The 18,508-nt window shown below is 36.4% G+C and overlaps 1 protein-coding gene across 1 annotated transcript; it reads right to left on the bottom strand.

Annotated features, from left to right (window-relative positions):
• Positions 1-2,914: 2,914 nt before the first annotated feature.
• Positions 2,915-17,181, bottom strand: TDRD15 (tudor domain containing 15). The gene is made up of 3 exons (XM_087823900.1): positions 11,199-17,181; positions 10,935-11,144; positions 2,915-2,943 (listed from the first exon to the last, which is right to left on the bottom strand). The coding sequence occupies exons 1-3, from the start codon at positions 17,179-17,181 to the stop codon at positions 2,915-2,917; spliced, it is 6,222 nt and encodes a 2,073-aa protein (XP_087680026.1).
• Positions 17,182-18,508: the final 1,327 nt, after the last annotated feature.

The following is an 18,508-nucleotide window of genomic DNA, read 5'->3' as shown; positions in this document are numbered from 1 at the left end:
CATTTTTGTCTATATTTTGCCTTCAATTCTCAAGGAAATTTTCATTGGATAAAGGATTTTAGGATAGGTATTTTCTAATTATTGGATAGAATTTAATTTTAATAGAATTTTAGAATAGCTATTTTCTTTCAGACTTTCAAAGATGTCTTTCCATTATGTTGAGACTTCTATTATGTTGAGAAGTAATCTGCAAGTATTATTTGTTTTCCTTTCAAACTAATGTGTGTTTTCTCCTTTGGTTGTTTTTAAGGATTTTTTCATCTTTTTTTTTTTTTCTGTGATGTACTTGGAACATTTTTCTTTGTGGTTTGTAATTACTCTCCAGGTCCATCCATGCTGTCTCAAAAGGTAAGAGATCCTTCTTTTTAACAGCTGCATAGTGTTCCATTGTGCAAATGAACCACAGTTTTTTAGTCCATTCGTCTACTGATGGGCACTTGGGCTGTCTCCAGATCTTAGCTATTGTAAATTGTGCTATGAACATAGAGGTGCATATATTCTTTCTGATTGATGTTTCTGGCTTCTTAGGATATATTCCTAGAAGTGGGATCACTGAATCAAATGGCAGTTCAATTTTTAATTTTTTGAGGAAACTCCACACTGCTTTTCACACTGGATGCACCAGTCTACATTCCCACCAGCAGTGTGCAAGGGTTCCCCTTTCTCCACACCCTCTCCAGCACATGTCATTTGCTGATTTGTTGATGGGAACCATTCTGACAGGTGTGAAGTGATACCTCATTGTTGTTTTATTTTGCATCTCTCCGATGATTAGTGACATTGAGCATTTTTTCATATGTTTCTTGGCCATGTGTATGTCCTCTTTGGAAAAGTGTCTATTTAGGTCCTCTGCCCATTTTTTAATTGGACATTTCACCTGCTTTTGAAAGCAATATGGCAACATCTATTAAAATTAAAAATACATTCATTTACCCAGCAATCTCAGTCTAAAAAGCTACCTCAGAGAAACAGAGTCACCCCTATGTTAGAATACAGGTGCACAGATGTATCCTGCTGCTACAGCCACAGTAGCAAAACCTGCAAAGATAATGGCTATCAATAGAGAAGATGCTGAAAACAAAATTAAAATGCATCTATACTTTTAAAAATTATGCATACATTTAAATGAATAAATAGAACTATTACTTATCTTAGATTTCAAAAAGATATGCTAAGTGAGAAAAGCAAACTGCATAAGATTGTATATGGTCTTATTTTTGTAAAACATATAAAAATGTGTACATTGTATTTATATGTTTACATAATTGTATTCACTCATGCACAGACATGGATGCACGGGGAGAAAACCTAGGCTGTTACCATGACCGACTTTAGGGCAGGGGAAAAGAAATCATATAAATGGAAAAAGGGGGAAGGTAGGGGAATCCAAACAAATGAAGTAAAAGAAAAAGTGCTGGAAAAAACCTACACTCAAGAATGAATGACATGACCAAATCGATTTATCTATATTAAACTACATATGAAGTATATGTATAATATACATCCTCAAAAAATTGCTACTCTCACTTGAGACACCTGAAATCTCTTTCATTAAAAAAAGTATTAAAAATTAAGAGAAGACAGTCATGGAAAGATGAGTAGAAATAAAGCTAAAAGAATTTAAACCATATAGGACTGAATGCCACTAGATGGCAGTAAAACCCTCCAAAAAATTATAAAAACATTTTTAACTGCTAGAAAAATTTCCTCTTTTACCTCCAATCTTTACCTCATAAAAACTATTGAAATTAGATGTATAGTTCACAGCAATGACATTCTTTAAAAGACAGATTATTACCTTTATTAATAGAAGAGTTAATATTGATAATCCCTATTTCCCACTCATCTATAACATTATTTTTAAAGCTCACGACTTACGCCCTCTGAAAAGATAAAATTTCATGTTCAATCAATATGCATGTATTTCATATCAATTATGTGTAAAATAGAGGCGTATTGAAAGAATTATTATATTTATTGAGTTTTCAACCAAGTGGGAGAACAAAATGCAAATTAAATGGAAGTTTACAAATAAACCACTACAAATTAATGTGCAGGGGCACACCAGCTACCTAGAATCAGATACAGCCAAAAGCCTTAGTGTCCTAAAACCAAATAAATGAATAAATAAGCAAGCCACTAGGCAGCTAAGATGCATATCATAAACTTTTCACTGAAACTCATACTTTATTCACTATAAAGCCACTTTAACTAAACATCCAAAGGTCTAATGAGTCCTATAATGTGGTTTTTAAGTTACCCGGTTGTTCTAGTTATTACCTCAAAGCTTAGTGTATAAAATACAACTATTTTATTAGGTCCACAGATCTTACAGCTGAGGAATTTGGACATAAATGGCGCAATGAAGTCAGCTTATCTCTGCACAATGCCCAGGGCCTCAGCAAGGACAACTCAAGTGACGAGTCTAGAACAGCTTCCAGGAGTCCTTATGCATGGCTCCCGGGTGGCTTCGGTTTCTCACAGCCTGGGTGTGATGGCAATTTCCTGCACGATGGTCCAGGGCACCAGGGGCGAGTGTGTCAGGAAGTGAGGTGTGAGCTACATCACTGTTGGGGATCCAGCCGTGTGAAGTCACATGGCATCACTCCTACCCTATTCTTTGGTTAAAAGAGCCACAAGCCCACCAGATCCCTCAGACCTCTCTATGGGGAACAGCAACGTCACACTGGGTAAGTGGATGTGAGATGAGAAATGTTACTGTGACAATCTTCCGATAATACAAGGTAACATAGTCTGCCCTCTGGCCACAGCAATTCACATCATTCCCATGTGAAAACTATACTGCACCCTCCCCGAGATCTCCAAAGTCTCAGTCCATTATGGATCAGGACGGTTTCAGACCTCATCCTCCAAATCAGGTGCAGTGTAGATTAGGCTCCCGTGCAGTGGGCTCTCAAGTAGAGTTCCTCTTGATCTGCAGACCTATGGAACAGAGCGGCATGTTAGCCCACACACATCCTGCGTATGCTTGGGGACAAGCACAGAGAAACTTTATAGGCACGCTCATTCAAAAAACAGAAGAACCAGGAGGCATATAGTAATCACTTAGAAATCTATTTAGCCTGATTCCTCAGATCAACAGACACATTTTCAATTTTCCACATCATGACAGTAGCAATCTTGCTAACGTTCCTTACTATATTTAACAAAGGTCTCCATTCTCCTTTCCTCCAGCTTCCAACACTTTCCCCAGCTTCCTCAAAGCCCTCACTGATAGCCTCTTTCAGGCCTGTCAGGTTTCCTCTCTTGCAGTTTCTGCCTGCTACTGGGTCCAAAAGTATAGCAGCCTCTCCCTTCCGGTACCAAAATCTGTTTTAGTTATTGTTGCTATATAATAACTTATTCCAAAACATGGTAATAAAATGATATTATGATGTTCACTGATTCTGTGAGGCAGAAATTCAGACAGGAAGCAGCAGGGTTGGCTTGTCTCTGCTCCACATCTAGGCCTTGTCTAGGGATACGCTAATAGTCATAGGCTGAAACTCTCTAAAAAGCACCTGAACATGGCCTCCCCATGTGGCGTGGGTATCCTCGCAGCATGGCAACCTCGGGGTAACTGGCATTCTTACATGGCAACTCAGCATCAAGCACAAGTATTCCAGTGAACAACTTAGAGGTGCACAGCCTTATATGAAACAGCCTTGGAAGCCACACAGCATCACACAGTTTATAATTTTATTTTGGAAAATAAAATCCTCTACACCAGCTTATCAAGGAAACTGATGTAGAAGACCAAAGTGCTACTGTCGACATACATAGTGACAGGAGGAAGACCTCCTGTGTTCCTCTTAGCTGAAATGGGTCTGCCCTTCAACTTAATCTTATAGGTAGGATCCAAGTGATCCATTAACAATTTCACTACCTGCCAGAAGAAAATTAAAAATATTAAGAGAAAGACAACATACCCTAAAGCTACTTCAATATAAATCCACATTGTCTACCATGTAATAAAAAATATATATTAGGGAAAGAAGCAGGAAAAAATGAGAGACAACCAAGGAAATAATTAGTTGAAGCAAACGTTTATTCATGATGAAAACTCTCACTAAACTTAGACAGAAAGGAACTTCATCCATGTGATTAAGGGTTGAAACACCTAAGCAATCATACTTAATGGTGAAAGACAGACTGCCTTTCTCCTAAAACAGATAGCAAGGCCTAGATGGCGGCTCTCACCACCTCTTTTCAACACTGTAGTGGAGGTGCTAAGTACTGCCATCTGGTGCAAAGAAAAGGCACCCAAATTGGAAAGGGAGGAGTAAAATTTTACTTATTGGCATGTGATATCATCCTGTATTCAGAAAATCCTGAAGAACACACATGCTCACACACACACACACATTAGAAGTAACAAACAAGCACAGCAAGGTCAGAGGACACAAGATCACAAATCAACTGTATTCCTATAAATGAACAATTAGAAAATGAAATAATAAACACCTTTCATAATAGCATCAAAAGAAAAAATATTTAAAATAAATATAATAAAAGCTGTTCAAGGCTCATGCACTAAAGATCACAAGCATTGCTGAGGGAAATTAAAGGTCAACAAGTAGAGAAAGATTCCCGTCAATGGCTTGAAAGAGCCAATATTGTTATGACAGCAACTCTACCCAAATTAATCTTGATTCAACCAACTGCTATAAAAATTCAAGCTGGTTTTTTTGTGGACATTTACAAGATGACCCTCAAACTCATATGGATATAAAAGGGATCCAGGAGAGCCAAACAGTTTTGGAAAAAAACAGATATGAGGGCTTACACTTTCTGTTTTCGAAAGTACTCCAAAGCTATAGCAATCAAGAAAATGTGTACTGGAACAATGGAATGAAATTAAGAGTCCACAAATTAATCCTTACATTTTTGGTCAATTGATTTCGACAGAGAATCCACAACAACTCACCAAAGAATGGTCTTTGTTAGTAAATGGTGCTGTGAAAACTGAAAATATACCAGCCTTCAAAAGGAAGAAACTTCTAACATATCCTACAACATGCTGAACCTGAAGGACATGGTGCCACATGAAATAAGCCAGTCACAAAAGGACAAACACTATGTGATTCCACTCATGTGAGGTACCCTTCATAAAAATAAAAAGGTGGACGGTAGTTGCAGGGCCGTGGGGAGGGTCCAGTGGGGAGTTAGTGTTTAACGGGCTCAGTTTCAGTTCTGCAAGATGAAGAGAGTTTGAAGATGGATGGTGGTGACAGTGGCACAATGTGGACGTACTTCCTACACTGAACTCCACACTGAACAAGGGTTATGACGGTAAACTTCATGTGAATTTTGCCACAATTTTTCAAAACTGAAAAAGGGCAAATAATCAAAGTAAAAACTGAAACTGGGAGCATCATTACTGACACTACAGAAATTAAAAGTGTTATAAGACATATGATGACTTTATGCCAACAATTAGACAATTTGGGTGAGATGGACAAATACCTAGAATGACACAACCCAAACTGAATTGACGCAGAAGAAAAAGAAAAACTGAACACATCTATAACAAGTAAAAACAAGAAATTAAGTAGTAATTAACAGTCTTCTCACAAACAAAACCCCATGCCCAGACCGCCTTATAGGTGAATTCAGAGATTAACTTGCAATGCAAAAAATATACATAACGTTTCCTAGCCTTGAATAAACTTTACCTTCAGGATACCAAAATTAAACTCACAAGTATTCATAAACAACACTATTTCTAGAAATTGTTTCCTAACTTCAAAAAATGATAATACCAACATATTCAATGTACATGAACAAATAACAATAAAACTGATTATCCCTAGCTAGCTAGCCTAAGAAATTTCTAAATTTTTCCAAAAACTCTTCAAATCACCAACTCTCCAGTTCCTCCAAACTATTTGGTTTACACTGACTCTTAAGTACACTTATATAATTTTATGGTTCTATCTTTACACTAAAACAATACTCACAATTTGCTCAATGTTTACTTACAAAATAAATTCCAATGCACAGGTAAATACACTGACAAATACCTACCCTTCAAATAGATAGTAGTGTTCTTGAATGTCACAAATATGCACAACCACCAAAAATACCTTGTATAAAACCAAATTAAAATATACATGAAACTATAAAACAAAATGAATGAAAGAGGGAAGGATGAAATTAAGTCTGACTTCTCTACCCTTTTACAAGTGTTAGTCCTAGAAGACCTACATTTTCTAGGGAATATATTTATGTAGCATTAACTCTCTATATACTACCCATGATTGCAATTACGACTCTACAAAGTAACAGATGAAACAAAGGCGAGAAACACCTGAAAAATATCGGACGGTAATGGTAAAATGGTATTATCTAATGACTGTGAAACCACATGCAAAGAACACTGTATCAGATACAATGTTTACCCTTGAACAACTTGGGGTTAGGTCCATTGACTATCCCCTATAACTTTTGACTCCCCAAAAACTTAACTACAGCCCATCTGTGTCCAGGGGGATTGGTTCCAGGAACCCCGTGAATACCAAAATCCATGGATGCTCAAGTGCCTTATATAAAATGGTGTAAAGCAAAACACATATCGGACCTCTGCATCCGCAGATCCCCAACCTTGGACTGATGATACTGCTTTCTATCTCCAGTTGGTTGAATCTGTGGATGTGAAACCCAGGGATCCAGAAGGCCAACTGTATATTCATTGGGGGGAAATCCACACATACGTGGACCCATGCAGTTCAAACCACTGTTGTTCAAGGGTCAACTGTACTTTAGGGGTGAGCCACAGATCCTACGAAATATTTTTCAAATCACATCACAATTTTTGGTCACATATAATTTCTGTAACATTCTAATCATTGTCTCCTGGGGAAATAATATGAACAATCTAGATTCCTTGACTATACTTTAATATTAAAAGAAGTCCTATGCTTACCACTTTTATTATGTATCTGGAGCATCTAAAACAAAAGAGTAATTACTGGGTGTCCTATGTATCATTTGACGCCAAACTAATGCATAAATGATCTGAGCTTTCATCTCCCTCTACTGAAAAACAAGCAAAAATTAATGCGTATGCTCTACTATAATCTCCAAAGTACTACACACTTTATTAAGAATTACTCAAGACTTTATTTTGAAAATTCCTACTATAATCAGAATTTCTTTTTACTTAACAATTCCTAAAAAGTCACAATAGAACAAAATATGGCATAAACAAATTATACATATACTATGACATATATATAATTACACATACAGTATAACAAATGAAAACATCTTTTCTTAAATAATTAGTAATATATATCCACTTTGGAAAAATACATGTAGCCTATTCCAGTCTTTATTTAAAACTGTAATTGTCTCTTATTCATAAATCCTACCTTCAAAAAACAGATTTAACCATTAATCTAACCATGACAATGTGTGTGTGTACATATGTAATAACACTGTCCTAAATATTTGTTTCTTGCAGAGCAGTATCAGAAATTCAAGTTACTTTTCACAAAATATTTCCAAAACAAATGCAGTAGCTTTCTTATGATAATTATTGACATTTCTAACAGTTAGTGAGCATTTACCATGTACCAGGTACTAGTACAATGCTTTACATGTTTTTACTTATTTAAATCCTCAAAACCAATAAATGGAGTAGTTATTATGATGATCTACATTTTATAGATGAAGAAACTGAGGCACAAATAGGTTAAAAAGCTTTTATACCATGTCAGATTCAATGCAACTGATTCATCAATCTGTGTCCCTCACTACTTGTCAGACTTTATTCTGACAGTTTGCTTGTCTGTCAGGCACCCTCTGGATGTCCATATATTACCTCAAATTTAAAATGTCAGATAAGCACTCCTTCCTAAACATGGCTGCTATTTCAGATTTCTTTCAAAGTTGACTTCCAGTGAAATAAGCAACTGCAGGAAAGTAGCACTTATCAACATCAAGCACTGCCCCATTACCAAAGAACAGCTAGACAGTTTCATGCTTTTTAAAAAACTTTATCTTTATTGTTGAAAGTATTACAGATGTCCCCTTTCCCCCCATTATGCTCTTTTTAAAAGGCTGTTACATTCTCTAGTTCCCATAATGATCTATTCAAGCATAAACAAGTAACCAACCAACCAGCCACAACAAAACCTACAAAACATCCTGAAAAGAGACTAGTAACTTTTGGAGAAAACACTCTACAAATAAAAACAATTACCTTGAAAAATTAAATACTGATAATTCATAATAGGCTGGAACTATGGGAAAGTTAAAAAAATTTTCTAAATGTAAGGGCAGCACCTTCTATAATTAAAGCAATACCTGGGGGAGATAAAATAAATGCATTATAATTCTAGGCCATTTCCAGCACAATGACATTTTTACTCTTATATTTACTCTGAATTAAGTTTAGCACAGAATTACTGTGGCTCTGTATAGTATGAACTCCATGTAGAGGAGGGACAGAATCTAAGCATTTTCACACATAGTCCAGGATTATTTTCTCTCTCAAAATAATTCAGGAAGTTTTCCAGAAAACTCAACCTTGGCTGTGTATCAGAATCACCTGGGGAGTTTAAAATCCATAGCCTGACCAATTAAAATAGAATCTAAAAGTGAAACCCAGGCATCAGAATTTTTTAAAGTTTCCTTTCTTAATTCCGATGCAAAGCTAGGTTGAAAAGCACTGTTGTTACAGCCCCTTTTCAAAATATTTTAATAGGCAAGAGAGTTTCAAGTATTGATGTCTGCAACCAAGAACTACTGAAAACCGTGCTGCCCGAGACTCGCAGCCCCACAGGCAGGGACAGCCACGAACAGCAGCGGTCTCCACTGCCCTGGGATGAGTAACAGCAGCAGTCGAAGGCCGAGTAGTATTCACGGCAACTGAACCAGTTTTTTGTTGCTGTTTCTGACTTTGTTTTGTTTTAGTCTAGTCTTAGTCCACAAAACCCTGTTTCTTATATTTGTCTCATCAAAGTTATGACTTTTCCTTAAATGGGACTTCAAAAATAGTTTTTCAGAAGTATAACTTAGTATTTGATTCTCTGCTTTAGCGACAGCTACTTCCACTTTAATTTACGTATTGATTCACTCTGTTAGGAATGAGGAGGGGGGAAGGAGCCAAAAGTAGGCTCTTGAAAGAAGTTTATGGGAAAAACATAAAGAAGGTAAAAATACACACAGGGAAAAGAAGCGCTAAAATGTATGGACCAATGACCAAGGGCTTACAGAAAACTCTTCCTCAGATAATTTACCTACTTTTCAGACAGCAATATAAATAATGGGTAAAAGCAGACTGGAGTTGGAGATTTCTGAGTTACTCAGTAAGCTTTATGTCTACGGGTGATTTATTTAATTTCCCTGAGATTCATCCATAAAATAGTGAGGAGCTGTCCTAACGTAACACTGGTCTCCTCTCTCTGCTCCCTTACACACCAGGACCAGGGTAATCTGGTCCATTTAGAAGAAAAGTGGTTTATGTTAGATTAGCCTTTCTCTGACTTCCCTTTGTTTTTGGAGATCATTACTGCAAGCTGTAAGTTTTGGGTAGGCCCCCATTTGAAGACGCTCTCCTATGTGCCCACGTGGGTAAGTGTAAATTAAAGATTCGGCAATGATGAACCCATTTGCCCATGTTTGTATGTCACATTTATCAATACTGCTTTTGGCATTTTTTAATAAATGTGATATTTTGCTCGTCAACTGGCTTTCCCTCATCTCTTTCTGAAGTGGTTTACAGCCCGGCCAGCATGGTTCAGCGGTTGAGCGTCCATCTAGGATCCAGGCGATCGGGGTTCAATTCCCAGTCAGGGTACATGCCCGGGTTGTGGGCTCGATCAATGACTCTCTCATCATTGATGTTTCTATCTCTCTCTCTCCCTCTCCTTCCCTCTCTCTGAAATCAATAAAGATATATTAAAAAAAAAAGAAAAAGAATTTAAAGTGGTTTACAATTCAGGAAAAGAACTGGGGTACCAGTTATTAGACTCCATTTAAACCTTAGTGCCAGCTCACTTTATAGAGCTGTGTTAAGCTTTAAATGAGATAATACATATAAAACTCCTAGCACAGTACCTGGAACATAGTAAGCACTCTACGTAACTGCTAATAAAATAATAAAAGACTCAAAAATAGAAAGGAAAAAAGGGTATTTTTAAAGCACTTACTGGTTCTTTATAAGATATCTAAATGTGAATTCAAATGTAATATTCTTTCTGAAATACATCAATAAAAACATGAAACCTCCACTCACTGAAAAAAATGTGACCTGTTATTAGTTGTAATATGGCATTTAACGAACCATTAGGCATGGAACATTCTTTATAGCCCATAAAATCCTCAGGAACTATTCCATACAGAAAATAAAATATAAAGTACACAGCAGAATCAGACAATGCTATAGCACATAAAATAGTAAATTTTAACATTTTTAGAATCACTTTGATGTCTAAAAGTTTTAAGAAAAAATATGCTAGTCAGTTTATTCTATAAATGTAACTACATTATCAATATGCTAATAGCACACTAAAAAAAACTAAAGATGTATTTCATCAGATAAAAAATATGTAACAGAAAACTTATTCTTCAAAATGAGCTCAGGAAGCTCAATCACAGCAGCAAGATTTACTAATTTGAGACTTATGGACCACCAGGAGTCTTGTGAACCCCTGAAATCATTTGTAAAATGTACATGCATGTAACATGTACGTGCCTATGTGGTCAAAACCCCCTCTACTTTGACTCCATTCTCAAAGGTTACCATTCGGAAAAGGTAGACAGTGAAGCATCACCTTATCGTGCAAGGGATAGCTCCCAGGTTGTTCATTTATTCAGGTTTTCTAGTACATTCTCTTGCATTGTATTTTTAATTTGGGTAATTTTAATACATAACAAACTTTTAAAGAATCAAAAACAGAATCTACTTTTCAAAAATGGCTACTTACCTTTTAAGTGTTCTGTTGTTTTTCCATTAACATGCAGCACTGATACTGCTGTTCTCAAGTCCATTTTTTCATTTTCCTGCTTGTCTTCCATTGGTAGCCTTTTTATCACGTTTTCAATGCAACTGGTGTTACTCTTCAGAGCAGCAGGTAGTCCCCAGAGTGAAGCTGCTGCACGCTTATCAGATGCGACAGTACTTTTGGGGTTATGTTCTCCACCATCACCCTTACTCCTAGGTGTTAAACTTCTAGAATATAATCTTTTACTAATATGGCTTTTGCTTAAGGGGTTCTTACAGACATCTTTTCTCTTTATAGTTTTCTGCTTTTTTAGCTTCCATTTCTCAGTGCATGTACGATTTACATTTTCTTTATTGTAACACTTGTGATCTACCGTTGGGCAAACAGGCTTCCCCCGTAACTTACACTGGATCGTGGCGGATCCAGTGGTAGTAACTGCACCAAGATGACCGGAATCATCAGAATGCACTGCAAGGCCACATGCAACCAAGATATCTGCCAGGTTGCTTTTCTCACAAGTGACATCTACTTTCAGTTTTGTTTCAAAACTATATTCTCTAAGCTGAAAAACTAAACCTGGTTTACTGAGGAAATCTAGAAAAAAGCCTTTGGCTTCTTCATTCCAATGTTTCCCGTTAGCAGGTAGGATACCATACAAGACACAAGGGTAACTCAGCCTTGGCAAATTCAGAAGTTCCTCAGGAACAACTCTAAGGTTTCTTACATCTGAATAAGGTATGTGTATGGAAAATCCATAGTCAATCAACACAATAAGTAAAGACTGATCAGAGGCTTGGGAAATTTCTACTCTATTCCATTGATCTTCCAATTCACATCTGAACAAACAACTAGAACCAGGAATTACGTGCTCTTGAGACAATGCTTGCAAGGTGTCTGGTAGATCAGAAAGCAATATAAAGACAGATTTCATTGTGTCAAAGAAATCATCTAACTGAATGAAGAAGTCGGATGGGTCGGAAACAGCAGTGGCAATCCCGGAATATCGCCCTCCGTTCTGGAGTCGCGCCCAAGTAAACGATCTGACTGTACATGACAGCACGGGAGCCTTAGATGCCACACTGAAAATAATTTCTGAAGACCTAAGTTTGTTTTCTTCAACATGAACTGTATTTAAATTTAAATATTCCAAAAGTAACAGACCATCTATCAAAATGTCTACTTCCCAGGCAGAGTCTAAATATTTCAGGAAAAGGATGTCTATTTCCAAATGAGCAAATAAATGCACAATGGACTCAAACGACACATTTCTAAAATTTTCAAACCAAATCCACTTACAAGGCACAGCTTGTCTTGGAATATTTCTGACTTCATTACTAAGCACCCTGATATTACTTAAAGGCACTATGTCATACCTACCACAATCTACTAAAAAAACAAGCACTTTTTCATCAACACACTTTTTTTCTACTTTTGATCGATACCACTTCAAAGTATTTTTAGATTTTGCCAAGCATTCTAAGCCTTTTTCAATATTTTCCATTGATGAAAAAGTTTGTTTTACTTCTTTAGTAATTAACACTGATAAATCTGATACCTTTTTTTTATTTTTAGATAACTTCACATAAAATGCCCCACTTTTTGAAACATAAAGTATTTCAGCCTTTTCAAGCTGTCCAGGTTTTAGCTGTTCAAAAGGAATGTTAGCCAGCTGTTCGCAGGATGAGTGGAGGCCCGGAGAACCTTCACGCTCAGTCACTTCTCCTCTCCTCCCGTCCCCGTTGTCACCAGGGCTCACCTTCTGAGAAACAACGTGAGGCCTTTGCAATACTGTTTTCTGTAGTTTTGGACATGCTGTCCATTTCAGTAGTTCATTAATGACACACTTTTCATCACAGATTATGTTCACTTCCCATTTCTGCTCATGCTTTCTCAAAAACTCACAAGAAACTGTTTTGTTACTTACTCGTGAAGCAAAATAATCTACAGTTTTACTGTCCCATATTTCACCAGGCTCATTCCACTTGACTCCACTGAGAAAAGAGTGGAGTCCCAGCTGCGGAATAGTTAAGAATTCTCTCTTAAGTTCATAAATTTTAGATAAGTTTACTACTTCAGTGTTACCATAGTCAATAAATTCCACTTCAAAAAAATTTCCCGGCAAGATGTTCTTAATAACTGCTCTGTAAATGGCATTTTCAGTGGTGTATTCTGCAATTACGAGATCTCCCACCATGGGTTTGACTGGCTTTCTCTCACTCATGATAGCTGCTCTTCTTTCATTCAGAGCAGCTGCAAGTCTGATGATTACATTCTCACTCTCCTCAAGATGGATATGGAAACTTGCTGGGTTGCTGATGTTAGAAACATATCCTTTAACTCTGGCATTCAAGCAAATTTTGGGTTCAGGAAGGTCTGTGATCTGTGGTCTTGTGAGACTATATGGGTTTTGTGAGGCTATCTGATGTAATTCTCTTATAAAAGACTGTGACACAATCCTTACTGATTTCTTGCCCACATCACTTTCATCAAGAGTACATGCAGATCCGGGGACAACTTTTACACCTTTATTTTTAAGTCCATCACTTGAAGACTTATTTACCTTGTTTTTGGACACAGGTTCAATATTATAACAAACTGATGGTTTCAAAAGCTGCGCATACATACTTTTGGAATTCATTAATTGATGTATTTTGCTTTCAGAATATGTCACTAGACTAGTTTTATTTATCATATCATGGTGATAGTTTTCTATTTTGCCTTTCAAAGAAACAGCAAGTCTCTTATTCTCATTTATTTTATGACCCTTTTCCACGCAGTATGCTGGGTCACAATCTTTTTTTCCATAAGCATGAAGCAACATTTTAATTTTCTGATTTATATGTTGATATCCATCATACAATTCTACGCCAAGCTGGCCATCTGACTCCCTGGACAATATTACTGCCCTTAGTGGTTTTCCCAAGAAACTATCTTCAAACCATCTATTGATTTCTGCTGGAATATCTACATCTCTAAGATCTGACAAAAAGCACTTAATAGCTTGCATAGGTATAAACAGCAACTCTGGAAACTGATCTGAAATAGCCCTCAACATACTTTCTTCTACTAATTGCTTATTTCCAAAGTCCACAAAATAGACCAGAAAGTCGGATAATGAATCTGACTTTGGCATTGCTAAAGCTCTATAAGAGAAACCATCCTCTATATATTTACATATGCACAATCTCTTTTTGCTAGAATATTTTGGACAATCTTTGAGGTTATTAATCTCTGTGATTTTTGTTTCTATTATCTCCAGGTCTTTATTATTTCTACTAAGTTGGCAATAAAACTTCTTGGGACTATATATATGAGATATATATATTTCTTCCTCACTTCCAATTTTTATATTAAAGGAAGAATAATAGTAGCTGTAAAGACTAGCTGAAGATGGGAATGGCTTTGATAATGTACTATACTGTGCAGAGCCATGATTAATAAGAAATTCTTTTGCACTAGTAAATGGATATTGTAAATCCACCAAGTTACATAAATGGTTTGGATGTATAAGAACTAGGGCACAGATGACACAAGTCAATAACCCTCTGGACGATGAAATAAAATTCCCAAAGTCTCTGCATGCTTCTCTTGTCCAACTTAATACTTTACAACTAATGGGTTCAACTAAATGGTTAAGTCTACATCTGAAGGCTTGGCCTTCTAAAAAAAGAAAATATGGGTTAATCGCACAAAGATCCTTAATTAAAACTCTTTCCTGGTAACCATAATCAACAAAAACTACATCAACTTCTTTATTTGACACTGGAGTCAAAATAGTAGCTCTATACCACTTCCGATCTTTGGAATACTTAGCAACACAAGCTACCTGCCCAACCTGATAAGGATCAGAGTGAATGCTGTAATAATTCTGAATTTGTTCCATTAGTAATTTTAGGTCTTCTAGCTTACACTGGAGCTGGCATGAAAAGTCACCTGGGCCATAACAATAAGAACACTTAACTTCAAGGACTGTTCCTGGTTTAAACATGTATTCTTTATAAGGCCATGGTGACTCAGGTCCCACAGACAAGGGATTTTTTAAATTAGAGAAATTAATAGCTGGGGACTTTAACAAATTACTTTCTTTAAGCTTATTTGAATGATACTTTTTAGGTTTACGTCCTTCAGGAAGGGCAGATAAGATCTTCTTAATATTAACTTTGTTTCTTGATTTTAAATTTAGCACTGAATATTGACTTAAAGATTTTGGATAACATTCTGGCTCTACTTCCCAATATTCTGCATATCCAGCTTGTACCATAAGAGACACAACATCAGTATTTTCAGAAGCTTCAATACTCTGAATATTTACAGTGTACTTGTCATCTTTTTTTGCTATAACTTGAAGCAAAATTGCTTTGTTCAAGACAATTTTTTTAAAATAATCAGTTGCTGCCTTCACCCAAATATCTTCCACAGGAAATATATGTGCAAGTGAGCAGCACATGGCTAAGGCAGGCAATTCACAAAACTCTGGAAGCAAAGTTCTTACATCAAAAAATGGTATGGAATCAGTATTTCCATAATCCAAAAAATAAACATTAATCTTATAACCATTAATTTCATTGATGACAGCTCTGTAAAAACGTCTGTCCTTGCTATATCTCGCACAACAAAATAATCCAGGTTCTGGGTTTCTTAGAATTAGTTCATCATTTTCACACAAATCATAAAATTTGTTTATATTTTTCATTATATCTTGAAATTCATTCTGATGTTTATTGGTGCGTACCCAGAAATTTGATGGGTTTAATACATATGCTACAAAAGCTATGTAGGCAGCTTCTATCTCCATTTCTACAGTTTTAATCGGAAAACCTACTTTCAAAGTACCTTTATTATTTAGAGAGTTTATCAACTGTTCAGTATTTCCAATAAAACTCTCAACTGCAAAGCTGTTTACATCAAAAGCACTAGTCTCTCTCAACATACTAGAGATTTTTAAATCAGACACTGGACAAAGTACTTGTGTGCCTACAGTCTTCAGCAGACACTTAGAATTAGTTGTAGACTCTTGAGTTTGTAATGTTACATAATACAAATGCTCTTCCTTATTGAGCCAATCAATGTGTGCATACACTATCTGTCCTAACAAGGCTTGTTTAAATACACTGAGTTGAAATTTTCTTGCATCGATATTTGGGCTGTGTAAATATGTTAGCGAACACGGAAATGAAAACAACGGTACTGAAATAAAATCCTGTTTAAGTTTCTTTACATGAATTGAGGGTATAGCCTCACTACTGCCATAATCCATAAACCAAATTTTCACTTGATTATTGGGCAAGAGCTGCTGAAGAATTCCTCTATGCCACTGTCCATTTCTCCTTTTCGCAACACAGAGTAGTCCAAAATTATCACATGTAGGACTACTTTCTTGACTGATAATATCATAATGCAAATTCATGCACACTGTCAAGTCTTCTAACTCTGGAATCCATTTAATTAATTGACAATAAAATTTACTTGGACTCAGTGCTGATGATACCTTTACACTTTCAATACTACCTATTGACAAAGATGGCTGCAAACTATCCAGAACGTGTCGGATATCAAGTAAAGTATCATTATTATTTAATGATAATTCAGGTGTCATATGTTGTAATAAATCGGGAATTTGTTGTGGGAATTCTTTTAACATTTCCACAATAAGACGAAATGAGTCCCCATCAATAAGTCTTCCTAATTTTAATTCAAGAACCTGGGATATAATTTTTGGCACCTCAAAAAGGATCATTTGAAGAGGCAAAAGAGCTTGTATGACACAACCTTTCACTTGCAGTCCTACTAATGACTTGAAATAATTCAAAGCCTTAGGAGGCCATTTTTCTCCAACTGGTAGTATGTTTGCAAAAATACCAACCACCACCCTGGGTGGTAGTTCAAAGACGTTGCTGCAGGCTGAAGCAACCTGCACACTGCTGACGCTCAGCTCTTCCCCGCGGTCTATGAGGAGCACGGTATAGAGTTCATTTTTCCTTTCCAAAACTCTTCCTCTCTGCCATTCTCCAGATACTCTTTCTTCTACCAAACAAAAGTCATCAATGTCCACATTATTTTTTACTTTTGGAATATGCTGTATTTCCCTCTGCAATATGTGGTAGTCAAACTCACATTCAATATTACTTCTGCCTTGAAATTTCACCAGAATGTCCTTGGGGCAAATTTCTATATGTAATATCGTCAGATCCATATCTAAAACTGTTGGTAATAGAGATGTAGTATCCATTTTCTAAAAAGCAAATAATAAGTACTAATTAACTTCTGGACAGTTATAAAACTTAAATGAAATTAGCTTTATATAAATTTGGTATATAAGCATAAACCTTAACAATAATTATATGCTTGTACTTATCAAATTGAATGTGTTAATAAAAATTCTATACTCTGGGCAAAATGACAGAGAGATGACTGTTCACTGTCTTCCACATTTTAAAAAAATTCTATTGAAATAATGAGAATATAAAAATAGGAAGACTATATAAATAGGTAGATACAGATATATATACATATATACACACACACACAGATAAAATCACTGTAAAACAAAGAACAATCTTTATTTTCCAGAAACTAACAACTCTACGACATACTGGGCAGATGTGGTATAAGTAGAAGGAAGCCAGATAAAGCCCATAGGAGACCTCCCTTCCTCCTGGGAGAAAGCTGCTGTCCCTCACGCAGACTTCTCCAAGGACCCGTAACTCAAGGAAGGGAGTGCTAGAAGCAAGGGCAGATGGAAAACCAACAGGGGACACTGTTTGCACTCCCCACTCTGTGTCAATTACTAATATTTGGACCCTACTGGCATCATTATGCAACTCCAGGATTCTTCTTTGATCAAGGGTGACAGGCTGAGTCCTGGATAGCACTAAGGAAGCCCAGGCTTGGAAAGATCCAGGTTAGGTACACCCAGGCCTTGTCGCTGGCATGGCTGGCGCAGAAGTGTGCATAAAGGAGAGGGGGTTCAGAAGAATTTTTTAGCACAGAGGCAAAGCTTCCTGTGACTCTGATAATTTTCTCTAGATTGTTAGAATTTTAAAAATTCCTTAAGACCAACATCTGTTATGACAGGATACAGCTGAACTCCTATTTGAGTCTGAGTTAACAGCTGACAGTTATCAATTTCTTTTTTTAAGGGTGAGGAAGAGAAAAACACTGAACCTAAAAAAAAATGAGAGAACCACTTAAAAGAAACCAAATAAATGCTCCCCTCAGGAATAAACGTACTGAAGGAAACAGCAAAGAACTGTTTTTCAAAAGTCCGAATCCTGCTTTCTGAAAGGTCAGAATAATGCATTTTTAAATGACTTAGTACTTACTAAGATGCCACAACTAAGATTAGGAAGAACTATGTACACATAAGAAATTTAAAACTGCACCAGAAAAGTTAACACAAAATAAATAGGGTAGAAGAAAATTTTGAGAGAATACCCCAAAATTCAGGGGAAAGGAATAAGATGATGAAAGAGGAGCATGGAGGACAGGAATATAAAATCTTATCAAAGCATAATGTTATCTCAGATAAAATAACAGAACAGGAGACCTTTCTAAGC

The sequence above is a fragment of the Miniopterus natalensis genome, chromosome 13, assembly GCF_054644295.1.
Source record: "Miniopterus natalensis isolate mMinNat1 chromosome 13, mMinNat1.hap1, whole genome shotgun sequence".
Lineage (NCBI taxonomy): Eukaryota > Metazoa > Chordata > Mammalia > Chiroptera > Miniopteridae > Miniopterus > Miniopterus natalensis.
Note: the sequence above shows the minus strand (reverse complement) of the source record. Positions and strands in the feature narration are given on the sequence as shown.